The 14,546-nt window shown below is 37.3% G+C and overlaps 1 protein-coding gene across 1 annotated transcript in view; it reads right to left on the reverse strand.

Moving 5' to 3' along the window:
• Window positions 1-1,213: 1,213 nt before the first annotated feature.
• FBXL13 (F-box and leucine rich repeat protein 13) overlaps window positions 1,214-14,546 on the reverse strand; it is a 2,081,262-nt gene continuing 2,067,929 nt past the window's right edge. Inside the window, exons 19-20 of the mRNA XM_044088512.1 lie at window positions 2,390-2,524; window positions 1,214-1,381 (exon numbers count right to left, since the gene is read on the reverse strand). Of these exons, the coding sequence (XP_043944447.1) occupies window positions 1,214-1,381; window positions 2,390-2,524 (303 nt within the window). The remainder of the gene's footprint in view (window positions 1,382-2,389; window positions 2,525-14,546) is intronic.

The raw sequence follows: 14,546 nt of genomic DNA on the forward strand, positions 1-14,546 counted from the left end.
TAGAGCATGTGCAAGGATTCCTTAAGCTTTGAAAAGCTGAATGGTGGGAGGGTGTACTACTGAAATAGTGTAGGCAACTACAACACTGGTCTAATGTTGAATAGTCACCAGTTCTCTGACAGCAAAAAGAAATGGAGAGAACAGACTAACATCAGTCTTATATGAGACATTGCACCAAATGTATGTACTTAAACTGGACTGAGATCGGCACTGATTCTTAAAGGGACAAAGAAGAACCTAGGAAAATCTTGGCTGGACAACAGGCACAAAACATGGGGTAAACACAGATATTACAATTTACTGATGTACTGACCTTCCCTGAAGAAGATGTGCTTCAGATTCAGATAAGGACCATGACTAATGCGAGTGCTGCTAAAAGGAGTGGGATAATGCCAGCTTCTCTATTTTATGAGATTTATTTTTGTTGCATTACATAAAAATACAAGTTAGGAGTGGTTTGATGCCATTTCTTCTATCTTCACAGAATTCAAAGTTTTACATATGTAGTATAAAAAATAGACACTGCATCAAAAAGCCCAGGCACTTAAGTATAAACAATATGGCTTTTGTGTGTGAGTAAATTATGCAAATATCTTCCTAGGCAACTTGCCTTTTTAAACAATTTCTCTCAAAAACCTAAGGACTACAATTAGAAACTTTGCATACTACACACAAAACATTTATCATGACTAATAATAGTACCACCAAAACATGGCATCCAGATATCTGGCAAACTTTTATAAATAACAGAATAAACTTAACAGACCTAAGTTCCTGATTACTATTCAGAAAGCCAAGAATAAAATATCTGTCTGACTGGAACCTAACTTAGTGAGTTTCAGAAACCAGTACCACAAGACAAGAATTACACCATTAATATATATTTTTAAGTTCTTATGATGGATACCTGAACATTTCAGCAGCAGAATGACTTAATCCAGAAATCATGAGACTTATGAATATGCATATTCCACGCAAGAACCTTATTTGTATTTTTTTACCCTGGAATACGAATGTACTACATAAATATTTCACATATGCACCCCTAGCGTACCCGTTACTTACTACTAGTTAATAAATTAAAAATTACACTAACTTTCCTGCATACTTATTGTATCACATCATTGCATAACAAGTTCAAGGATGATATGCTTTACAAATGTTATCACTAGGTTAACTCTACCACATCACAAAGTAATAATAAGTAACATGCTTACTTGGAAATATTCCTGCAATAGAGCATTTTGAGCACTCGAAGCTGCTTGCAACCTTTCAACAGGTACCGAACTGCTTTGTCAGAAAGTAGGGTACATCCTGAGATGTCTAGGAATTGAAGATAGTGGCAAACCCCAGATAAATACTGGATGCTCAAATCTGTCATCTTAAACAAGAATACAAACAGAGGAATGATATGGAAATAGTTTTTAGAATGTTTAGAATGTGCACTTTGTTAAGGTTGCATTACTTTAGTACAGTTAGCATTATTAACTGAAAATCAAAAGCTTAAGTTTATAAAGCAAACTAATTAGCATTTTTTGAAAGAAGATGAAAGCAAACATCGCTTTGCTTCAGTATTAAAATTATTTATGAGAAATTCCTATATAGTAAGGCACACATAAACATACATTTAAATATAATTATTTTGGCTAAACAGTCTTGTAATGTTTTGCCTTGAGAAAATGGGAAACAAGTAATTAGAATTTGACTTTTGTGAATTTTTATTGCACCTTCTTTGGCATACCTGTTTCATACCTTGAGAAATACTGAAAGGCTTTGTGCAATTTAGCAGAAGTGCACTGTAATTAACATAACTGCAGTATAGGGAACTATGGTGAATGGAGCAGCTGCCAGAGACAGTAGGTCACATCTGAGGATAAGTATGCTGTAACTATGATGTGGCTCATAGTGACTGAATAATACTGCATCTAACAATAAGCTACTACAGTGTACCTGACTTCACAAGGACGTGCTCTCTATTAAAGAAGGAAAGTATTCAAAGTGCGTTTTGCAAATAATATAAATATGACCCCTTCATTATGAAAGAAATTATATACATTTTACTGAAATTTTGATGCCGTTTACAAGATCTCACTCACCTCAAAAACACAAAGTAAGGTTTAAGATGGCCTTACTGTTACAATGTTCCCTACCAGCAGCAATCATGCAGAAGAAGAAGAAGAAGAAGGAAAATAATGTGATGTTAATTCCTGGCTTGTTGGCATGATCATATAGATACCGAGCTGACAGAGGATGAGGGTGCATAAGTAATATCACCAACTAAATTATGTGCAAGGAAGTTGTACTTTTAAAGAATAATCCTTCACATGTAGTAGGATAAAAGATGCAGTCTGAGAGAATATTTCATACACATTTTGTCTTTTCAACATACCTTTGGACAGCCAGCAATGTTCAGGGAAGTAAGCAAGTGACAGCAGAATGCAAGTGTCTTCAAAGATTGATTTGTCAGGCAGAAACAATGGGAGATATCTAAATGCTCCAGTCCTTTCACCTGTGTGCAGAATTTCTGTAACAAAAAGAACAGTCAGAACACTGAACCTCTACTACTTTGATACAAAGGAACCCTTCTTATTATTTTTTTTCATTGACAGGTAATTAAACTAGACACATGGGCCACAAACTGGTCACAGTTACTGTAAAGTGAAAAAGCTATATGTATGTAAGAGTACTTCATCCATCCACTCATCCACAAACCCTCTTTTCCCATTTTTGTACATGGGGCTGTGGTATCACTTCAACAGTCAGAATCATCTACAGCACAGGTTTACACCACCAGGTGGCTAGCCCTGCCGTGGCTGTTCTTCCATGCCACACACTTGCATGCCTGTTCACACCTATAGTCAATACAGAGTGTCCAGTCTACCTACTGCATGTGTTTGGAATTTATGAGGAAACCAGTGAACACGGAGGAAACACAGGCAAACATAACGGGGGGCATGCAAACTCCACACAGAAGGCATCCCAGCTGAGAATGAAGCTGCAAAACGTCTTGCTGTGAGGTGACAATGCTATCTGCCATGCGACTGCACCACCCTTATATGAATAATACTGTCTGCCATCAAAGTGCATCTAACAACAAGGTATTTCAGTGTCCATGACTTAACAAGGACATGCTCTATATTAAAGAAGGACAAGTATTCAAAGTACATTTTGCAATTAATATAATATGACCACTTCATATATGAGTATTTAATAAACAACATAAATTTTACAGACACATGATACTGTTAAATTCAGACCTAATGAGACAACACTGTGAACTCATCAAGTGCAGAGCTACTGTTCATAGCAAATTACTGTTGGTAACATTATATAAACTTAACCAAACCACTGGATATTTAACAGAAAATGGACTGGCTGAGCAAGATAATGACTAGCTTGGGAGAACTGTTGAAACTACTGAAAATACAGTTGATCTCATTATTTTGCGTTGTGTTTGATGGTGATGATAGACTGAGGGAACCTGCAGTAGTCAAGATTTACTAACATGAATATTAGACTGCTAATTAAGAGAGTGTCTGTCATATCAATAGGTCATCAATCAGCCTCAATGACTATAGAATTAAGATGTCAAGAGATCAAATGGGCAATATAAATCACGGAATGTAGAAGAAAGCTTAATAATTACAAACAAAATATCCTGTTTTCTCTCTAAGAGCATATTTTTTGTCAAAAAGCAATAAATTGGAGAGAGAAAAATAAACTGTTCCTAAGGATAACATTGGAAGTGAATTGTCAAGAGATGGCATCTTCTACAACAGAGACAGAACAAAGAAAATGCATGCTTCATTCCGCAGTCACACTTGGACAGTCAGAGACAGAGACGTGCATTCAATTTTCATTCTTCATTTTTCAGCATCTTCAGCAGTTCAGACATTCAGTCATAGCCCAGCTAACTCAGTTATGGACAGACTCTGAAAAAGCTTTGCTGATACAGTATATATATCACACTGAGAAGTGAGGACTGCTAAGCAGCCATAATCTGACAAAGGAACTAGAGACTGTAATATTGCAACTAGCTGATTCAAAACCTGGCCATTTACATAGGCAAAAGAGTGCACATTTGCAGTGAGAGAAGGAAAATTGCCTTGAGAGATACACAAACAAGTTCTACCCTGCATTTAAACAGATTTTGACAGGGGCATTACAGAGGATTATTAAGCAATTAAATTCAGTTTTCTTTATTCCCCCAGAGAGTGGACACAGAAATCAGAACTGTTTTTCATTCATTCTTCATTGAGGGTCAATGACCCTTGAAAAGATTCTGCCATCAAAGGACTTTCAAATGAACAAAGGAACTTTTTGTGTTTTGGACATACAAATGGTATTTGACCTGCATACTTGGAAGAAACTAAATTAATGTAAACAACTTTTTTCTGACTTATTAATGAAGTACCAAACCTTTGGTAGTAACTTATTTGTAATATTTAATAAATTCTATTTGCATATTAGCTGTTTTCATTTTTAGCTTGATTTGAAACCTAATACAATAGGTTTAGAAAGGGGATAAATAAGTGTCGGGACAACTTATTTTCACCTACAGAATAACTATATTATATTATATTATATTGCAATATTATATTATGTTACTTTGTATGCATTTTAATACTGCCTAATTATTCTGATACCTGCTTACAGCTGTTAATTAAGGTGCTGCCTTACTGACTAGTCTGTTGCACTGACTCCTACGAATGAAGTACTTGTAAATTAGACTTCAGACTAGTGCATTTGAACTTTTCCTAGGCCGTGTTGTGCATGGTAAAATCTTGCTTTAGCTCACATTTAATACACAGAGCTGCATTTCCTCTAGTGCATTGCTGTCTGTATGAATACCATTTATTCCGCAATAGTAACAGGATGCCTGCACTCTCAAAATCAGCCTCAGCTATGATAAAAGATCAGGCAATATAACCTAATTAATTTCACAGCTGGGACTGGCAGTTCTCATGTAAAGATGTGCAGGAGCTGAGTCTACCTTTGTTATAGTTTCTTTTAGTTGCCTGAGATGGTGCAGGGATAACTAAATATAGGGCATTCAGCACAACATGTACTACATCTGCTGGAACACAGCCAGTCCAGAAGAGTACTTTTTGACAGAAAATTACAGTGTTTTAGGTCCCATATTTAATTAGATAAGTCATGTTCAGTGTGAGCAAGTAAGGGAAGAAAACAATTATTTTAAGTTTTCAATCTGTAAACAAAGTACACTAGTTAAATTATGATAAAATAACCAAATGAAACAACATGCAGAGTGTTTAAAACAGAAAGTAACAAGCTCCTTTCATAAAATAAAAAAAATAAAATAAAAATCCAAATCCAAATTTGGGTAGATCCATTATAATTTAATTTAAAATTCTCCCTTATGCTTTCCAGTCTATGTATTTTTTCTTGACCTTAGGATACATTTCTTTTTGCATTGAAATACTTGGTTATATAGGAAAAAAATCATGCTGAGGAAATTTCTTGCAAATTAGTTCACTGAGTTATTAAACACAACTGTACTAAAGCATATAGTGCAATACAAAATGTATTATATTTACTTACAAAGCCCAGCACAAAGGGTTTGATTTAGAAAACTTTAACTTCTCACACTAATTGAATTTACAAGGTGAGGAGCAATGCGTAAGTTGTATGCAATTCGCAAAAACAAGCTACAAAATATGACTAGCCCAAATAATGTGGTCAGTCATACATGATAATAAGCATATAATGATGCTCTCTTCATGATAACAATGCAAAACAAGATGGCAAAGCGATTCTGAAACTTTGAAATGCCAAGCAATGCAGTTGCGGATCCAGTAAATGTGAACTTGCCATAGTCATAGTAAATGTATATCTGCAGGAGGCTGTCAATGTAGGTGCTATGACTAATGGTGTGTCATGTCACATCCCGGACAAAAAAGAATATGTACATATACAAAAAAGTAGTATGCCTGTGTGCGTATGTGTGTGTGTGCATGTATGTATATATGTGTATATATGGTTCCACTTCTAACCATCTAAATTCTGATCATCGAGACCAGAACATCGAATTTTGAAACATTGAAGATTACAAGTGTAACCAAAAAAAAAAAAAAGAAAAATACATTTTAACAATTGTATGAAGGGGTGCTTTGCCCCCCTGCACCCCCACACCCTCCCTACTTTAATATTCCAACTACGAGACTGCACTACAGTAGAGTAAAGGGAAATCACCCTTTTACACTGTATGCAGAAGCGCTAAATGGGAGATTTTCCGTACCTTATCTGTAGTGCCATCACACAGCTGGCACATAGACACACACACAGTATGCAGGGCGCCTTGGTGCCCTGCAAAAACATTCTCCCACCTACACTTAACTTTTTATTCCCCTTCACACCTTCAATGTTTTAAAACTCAATGTTCTGGTCTTGATGATCTGAACTTCGATGTTTTAAACGTTCGATGGTTTGAAGGGGAACCGTATATATATATATATATATATATATATATATATATATATATATATATATATATATATACACTGATATATATGGGAGTGGGTAAGCTTTTTGAAACTCTGAAATGTCAACATCTGTTTTGTTGACTCACTTTGGTCATCAAAACAGATGATTGACAGTTATTTGAGACTGACAATCTTTGACGGTGGTGAATATTCCCCTTCTCCAATTATTGTGTGATCTTGGAGTTAGTATATATAGTTATCAGGAGGTGTGTGTGGGACACAGCCCCTACATGGGGATGCACGGCGCTTGCCCCACCTGCAAAAACATGTTTTTATTATGTTATTTTTGTAGTTGTTTGCATGCGAGAGTACTCCTTTTGCATGTGTAGTACTCTGTTAACATTCACTTTTTTTTTTACCTTTTGCTGTTAACTTTATTGATTTTGATCTTTTGGTGTTTCAATTAATTTAAGTATTGAGATTTTATATATATATATATATATATATATATATATATATATATATATATATATATATATATATATATATATATATCTATATACAAACACGCACGCACACACACACACACACACACACACACACACACACACACACACACACACACACACGCAGAAATAGTGTCCATGTATTGCTTATAGGCAAACAAACAATGTACAAATGGCGAGGCAAAGTTATCATCATTTGCAGAGGTGAATAAGGGAAATGGGTTTAGCAGTAAGTGCACTGGACAAACCACTACTCTGGCTAGAAGCCTGTGCTCTAAAGCTTCTTAATAACCATATAATGAGGATCCATTTATGATAAGACAAAACAAGATGGTGGAGAGATTCAGCAGAGCAGTACATAAACTTTTAAATGCCACACATGATGAGACTGTGCCTGTCATCATCTAGATTCACCTGTCTGACCATAATGATTATGGTAATTGTAGCTCAGCTATTTATTGTTTCTGAATCTCTCAATTTGTGAGACAAGCACACCTGGTAAACATCACACAGATGTGCACTTGATGTTGTAAAAACGCCTGGTCCCTGTAGTCAGATTTGTGCACACATGTTCAGCCTATTATTTTATGAGTGGTGGTAATTGTCATGCCATAGTTAACCATCTGTACATGGAGTTGTTATAGAGCATACAAAGGGAATGAGGACTGCCATGTTTCACACCTTAAAGTACCATTGAGAACCATAGTAATAGAGTACCTATATTATTTTAAGTTGCCATCCATCTTGTAAATGAGTTGCTCATCAATACTCCTCATTGCATGGCAGGTGGGACACATAAGTCCTGATCTGGCTGCTAATTCTCAATCATTTTTTTCCTGAGATTCTTCAAGGTGAGACATCATGGCTGGAGAAAGAGAAAGTAGTACTCATTTTAGAGCACAGAGGTGGTTTATATTTTTCCATCTCTTCCAACAGGATTACAAGCACAGGTTCCTGTAGGAGGGTTATGAAAGTATGAGTATAAGGCTGAAGCCTGAAATAGTTTGGGCCAGACTGCCAGCCATGCATGGGTGAACAGTGCCGTCACCACTATATTGACATGAGGCACTTCAATCCTAACCTCCTCTGCCAATGATGGGATAAAGTTAAGCAGCAGGCATCACCTATGTAGTAAAAGGTGAGCCGTTATATTAAGTGCACCTTTAAACTAGCACTGTATGCCATCTACAAATACAACACAATGTTCTTTTTATGTCCAGAGCTTGTGAAGACATCAACAAGAATGGGAAGCTGCACCGGAGTAGACTGGAGCATCTCAGAGAGTGCCGGGGGGGGGGGGGCATCCTTTACAATGTCTTTCTCTTAATAGTAACAGTACTTTGGATTCATTTAAAAACATTATTACCACTGCTTTCATCACTGCCACATCTCAAAAATAGCAGTATGACTGTTCAATGCTATTAAAGTGTTTGTGCATGCATCCTGTTGTTTAGATGGACAAGTGGGCCAGGATGTTAACACTTTTTCTCACATTGTGAGGATGCCTGTGTGTTCAATCCCCTTATTCCCATTTGTGATACCCTAAAAAATATTTTAGGTTTATTTTTCTGTCTGATTAGTAAAACTGCATAACTACATGGGCTAAATATATAAGATCATCAGTATTATTTGGGTGGACAAGTTTCAACACAAAACAGCAATTGTTTGCTTTTCCTATCACCTGAAGGTGAAATATGTGGGTCTATATTATAACACCAAAAGTGCATATATGCGACTACATAAAAGTTGACACATAATGCATGAAACCTGAAAATAGCTAAAGACCACGTAATCAAATTTTTCCCTAGGAAAAAAAATTATGTGCCCATTCACTAAAAAAATAATTTAACACCATGTATTGTTGTTTCCGTATTCGCTCAGAAGCCGTTTCATGGTTCTGATATAGACCGGAAATATGTATGCCTAAACAGTGTTTTCCCTTTGCATATATACACTGGCCTCAGACATCAGCACTGCATCTCTGACCACAGACACTTGTTGCCCTGTCTAAATGGTTCATCATGTTAATATATCAGACTACGTGTGATGCTGGCTGTTGGTTCAGGTCCAACATGCAGTTATACATACTATCAGGCTTGTTATGCTGGCTGTTGGTTCAGGTCTAACATGCAGTTATACATAGTATCAGGCTTGTTAAATTCATGAGTGTTTTTAAGCCAACAGTTATATTTAACTGTACTAGTATCAGCATAGTAAGAACTTTTTTTCATTATACTTGTACCTCTACACCCCCACACCAACCCTGTATCTATCATCTCTATTATCTCTCTTATATACATGTTGTTTATTTTCTTTCTCTCCATTTCTTTTACTATTATATGCAGCAGAACAACAACCTGCACCTATCCCACTGGCAAGGCTTGTTAGCACCTCATAGGTGGCAACAGCAGTGCCATCACTACCAGAAGCACCCAGAACATCTGGGTCACAGCCTACCATAGTTGCCTCCACATCTCCTGCCCTACCTGCACCATCTGCTTCAGGTAGACCTGCTCTTGAAGCTGATACAGTTGTACCCACCAGTGCAAGAGGAGGTGGAACCTTTGTCACCCATCTGCAGCCAGCAGAGATTGTGGAGGATAGCATAGAGGTTGGATCCCCAAATCAGCAAAATGGAGAACCAACTCTAGCAACTCGTTCAGTCATGTCCCTTCCCAGCACTGGCTTCACCATCTGAGCTAGGGCACTGTTGACAGTACCCAAGGTGATGAGTAATCTCCCACTGGGTCTCAGTTGTTAGACACACTACTGCTGTGAACACCCAATCCTATTCCCCCAGTCTGGTGTTTCCTTCCCTTTTGTGCTCATAACCAACATTTTTGGTCATTCAGTCCTGCCATCACCATTGTCCTCCCTTTATTTGTCTGATGTCTCCTTCACCATGGTTTTCCCTCTCTCTCTCATTGTGTACCACACAATCTGTCAGTCATGTCTGTCTTTCCCTGCTGCTTAACCTAACCCTCTTACCTTACTCTTACCTCCCTTCCTTCCTCACTTACCCTTTCCTTTATAAATTTAAAATGGGTAATTGTCCCACAAAAACATAAACGTATTTCCCTCCTATCCCACCACCATCCTGCTCACTCTGTATCTACTCACCTTATGTTTTACCTTTTGCTTGCTTCCTGTTTTCATCTCTTTCTTATACTCCCATTTCCAACCTTTAATCTTGTCAAAAAACAAGCACAACACTCACATAGAGCTTCTAAATCGCTTATCGTTTTATGGTCCTAGTGTAAGCAATGAGTCAGGAAAAGCACCATTGATGCCCATGTACAACTAATGAGAAATGATGATACTCATTGTATAGCTACAATTAAGTCCAATCATTATCAACTACTATGTATACTGACCTCAGCTGCCATCAATTGCGCAGATTATCTGAATGCCATTGCATGGTAATTTGAAAATACAACAAGGGGAAACGTTCATAACTTCAGCATGACTGCTTCAATGGCACAGATTGTAAATGAAGTGCTTGGTACAATGTCACTGAAGAGGGGAGTGGGTTCAAATCCTTTTAGGGTTGTATTGTTTTTCATTGAGCCATTCAGTAAATGTATAACACTCACCTGTTAAGTACTTCACTGATACCTTTAGTGTGACTGTTTCTGTGGCTAAGCTTGTAACTGAAGTGCTTAGTAGAATGTCAGTAAAAGGATAATGGGTTCATATCCCCCCTGGGTTGTAATTTTTATGCTTCCATTCTGTAAAGGTGTAAAAATCAACTACTATATACTTCACTGACACTCTCAATATGACTGCTTCTGTGTCTCGGTTTGTAAATGAAGTGCTTAGTAGAATATTAGTGAAGGGGGTACTGTGATCAAAACCCCTCAGGGTTGAATGTATCATGTTTTTCCTGACATTTGAATTATAGTATATGTACAATGATTAAACTCTGCTGATGTCATAACTGGTTTTGGTTGATAAAGCTCGTCACTTTTCTGTACTCAACCTATCCTGTGTGTTTTTCACATTTTTAACTTCAAGTACTTCAGTTTGATATGTATGTGCATGTCTCAACCTCCTTTTTCCATTGTCTTCTGTGTCCATGGAGATGTTAACACGTCCTTTTGCTCTCTTGGGTCCATTATATGTTTATTTCTGTAGCCCTACTACCACCTTTACCCTCCCACCTTAGGCATACTTCAGATACTTCCTTACACATCAAATTTCTCCACATAATATGTATTCTTGAGTTACAAAAATACATCAGTACACAAGCATTATCAACTGTGTGCCTGATTTTACACTGACTACCCAAAAGGCTCATGCTTGCTCAATGTTTAGTACAGCAGCTTGTACTTTGTTGCAGCCGCAAGTTGGTCCAACACAGTCTTCCTACAGGTTGTTACTGCAGCAGAGACAAGGAGCTTCTCCTCATGGACACTTGTTTGGGCATAAGAATTCTCAATGAGCCGGTTGTGCACCCTTAGGAAACAGCATTGGTGTGGCTGTAATTGCAGATATGATGCTTCTAAATCCATGGGAACCTTTAAGATTCATTGCTACAGGGACAAATCATGATCCAGTAGCAATATCAGTACCAGAATTATAGAATAAGTGCAAAAACAGTTTCCTGATAGTCAAGACTTGAGTGCCTCTAAATTTCTAAAATATGCAAAATGATTGTAAACTTGGCTAAACTGAATTACATGAGGAAGTTAAAATGTATAATACCAGTGCAAGGAAAACACTTACTAATTGTTAATATTTCAACCTCTGCTGCTTTTGACTCTGGATGTTATAATTACTGGTATAAAACTACAGCTTCTCCCTGCTTCTTATAAGTGTTTAGGACCATGCTGACAGTCTGCACTAATAAACAAATCATGTCTTTGTGGTAACAATAAATGTTAAACCTGATTACTTCATTTTATGCTTTAGTTAAGTGTTCATTATTATCATGCTTTGGTGTCATATTTTTGCTTTTCTCTCAGTATGCTGGTCTACAGTGAAATTTTACATTCATAAATAAATTATTTCTTTGTGATAATGATAAATTGGAGTAACCAATTGTTGCTTTACAGCAACAGGCTTTCTGGTTCAGTATATGTTAATTTATTTGTATCTACTTGACTATAACAACTGTAGCTTGGGTTGTGACTGAAAAGAATCCCATGTTTAGCCTACCTACCAGCTTAACAAATTTAAAATAAGTAAATAAATGAATAAATAAAATGAGTGGGCAGAAGATTATCCCACTTGCTGAAAACAGCATGAATGACCTACTCTTTATCAATTTCAATCTCCGCAGTATCATAAGTAGAATTACTGAATTTTATGCAACCCTGAATACTTATTTACCTGACATTGCTTTGATCACTAAAACTTGGTTAAATTTGATTAAAGCCACACATTAAAGACAAAGACATAATTACAACTGGCTATAACATCATAAGACTTGACAGATTAAACAAAAGAGGCAGTGGTGTTGCCATCATATACAAGGGCACCCTCAAAATTGATCAGTTAAACTGTACCCCCCCCCCCCAACCTAGCCAACTCTGAAATCCTAACAACCTGGTTAGTGATCAACCCAAATAAAACAATGGCTATTATAACTGCCTATCTTCCCCCTGGCAACAATTTACCCATCATTGAAAATCTACTTTTGTGGGCATCAACTACTTTCAACCAAGAAACAATTATCCTTGGTGATTTAAACTAAGATTGGCACTCCTGTTCTTCCAAAAACCCCTCCCTCTTCCCAAACCTTTTCAATTTCACCCAAGCCATATTCTACCCAACTTGGACAGACAAAGTTTCCAAAAGGCAGTCTACACTTGATGGATACTGACTAACAAGCCCAGCCTATGCTACCTAATCAGATGCCTCCTAGACTCCCTCAGTGACCACTCACATACCTTTCTATACAGGAAACAAGTACAGACCCATACCAACATAATATATAAATACATCTGTAGCAAGAAAACATTCTCCCCCTCCATTTTTAACCTCCTACAACAACAAAGCAACTGGTTGCCTCTTAAAAAACCTCCCTCTGGATCAGGCCATACATGACTTCAACACAACCTTTCACAATATACTAAATAACCTTGCACCCACAAGAAAAATAAGATTAAAATCTAAACACACATCCTGGCTAACAAAAGACACCAAATCACTCCTAAAACAAAGAGACAGAGCATGGGTAGCTTATCACACCACCAAGAATAAAACAAACCTCATCATATATCTCTAACTCTGAAATCTATCTAAGAAAAAAGTAATATCTGACAAACAAACTTACTTCCAAACATGCCAAAATATCCACCAAAGCAACCCCTAACAATTCTGGAAAAACATTAACATCCTTCTCAACCCAGACTATGTCCCAACCCCTACACCAGTCACCTCAAACAAAACTAATCCTATAGCTTGACAATTCAATACTCACTTTATTAGCTCAATTACATCTCTCCTAGGTAACCAACCAACACAACCTCTAACCATACCCACTCCCTCTTTGATTTTCCCCAATCCCTTTACATTTGCTCCTATCAAAATTAACTACATAAAATCACTAATTTACAAGTGTAAACCCTGCTGTCTTGCAGCAGACCTACTACCCACTGAATTCCTCAAAATAGCTGCTCCCTTAATTGCCTATCCCATATCAATCCTGATCAACCATTCTATTGCAGAACAATATGTCCCGTGTCTATGGAAAATATCTCACATTATTCGCCTACACATAGGTGGGCCCTCTAAAGAACTAACAAACTACTGTCCCACTGCCATCCTCTCTCCCTTAGCTAAAATCTTGGAAAAAATGTATTCACAACCAACTTCTTAACCATTTCCTTCATCACAACCTCCGTTCCTCCACTCAACATGGCTTTAGGCCAAAACATAGCACCACCACTGCCCTATTATCTTTTACTAGCACCATCCGAAGTCTCATAAATGAAGGCCAATTTGTCTCATCCATTTTCCTTGATATGTCAAAAGCCTTTGACACAGTTTCCCACCAAATTCTACTTAACAAATTATCTTCATATGGCCTTAGTTCATCTGTCCTGTCCTGGCTCCATAGCATCTCTCTAATCATCAACAGGCTACCAAATGGGAAAACACCCTTTCTCCCATCTCCCCATCTCTATTGGAGTACCCCAAGATTCCATACTTGGCCCCCTACTTTTTACAATTTTTTTTACAAATAACCTCAGCTTTGCAATCTATCTAGCCTATATAGTCCAATACACAGATGATTCCACACTTATTTGCTCAGCCCCCACTCCCCATGAACTTCAAACAAAAATGCAAACTGCTTTTCAGGAAATTGAAAATACCTCACTGATCACCAACTCATACTAAACCCTAACAAAACCAAGATAATAATTTTCAGAAATAACAAACTAAAACCCTCCCAGTCCCCCCTAACAATACTTTCCTCAAACTGAACCAATATAGAACCTACAAGCCAAACCAAACTTCTAGGTGTCACAATTGATGATTTCCTAAGATTTGATAGTCACATCGGCCTCACCATCAAAAAGATCCACATCAAACTAGGTACCCTTTATAGAGCCAAACCTTTTCTCACAGATAGTGCCAGGCAAGCCACCGT

This window comes from Protopterus annectens, chromosome 11.part0, assembly GCF_019279795.1.
Source record: "Protopterus annectens isolate FY-2018-M chromosome 11.part0, PAN1.0, whole genome shotgun sequence".
In the NCBI taxonomy this organism is placed as follows: domain Eukaryota; kingdom Metazoa; phylum Chordata; order Ceratodontiformes; family Protopteridae; genus Protopterus; species Protopterus annectens.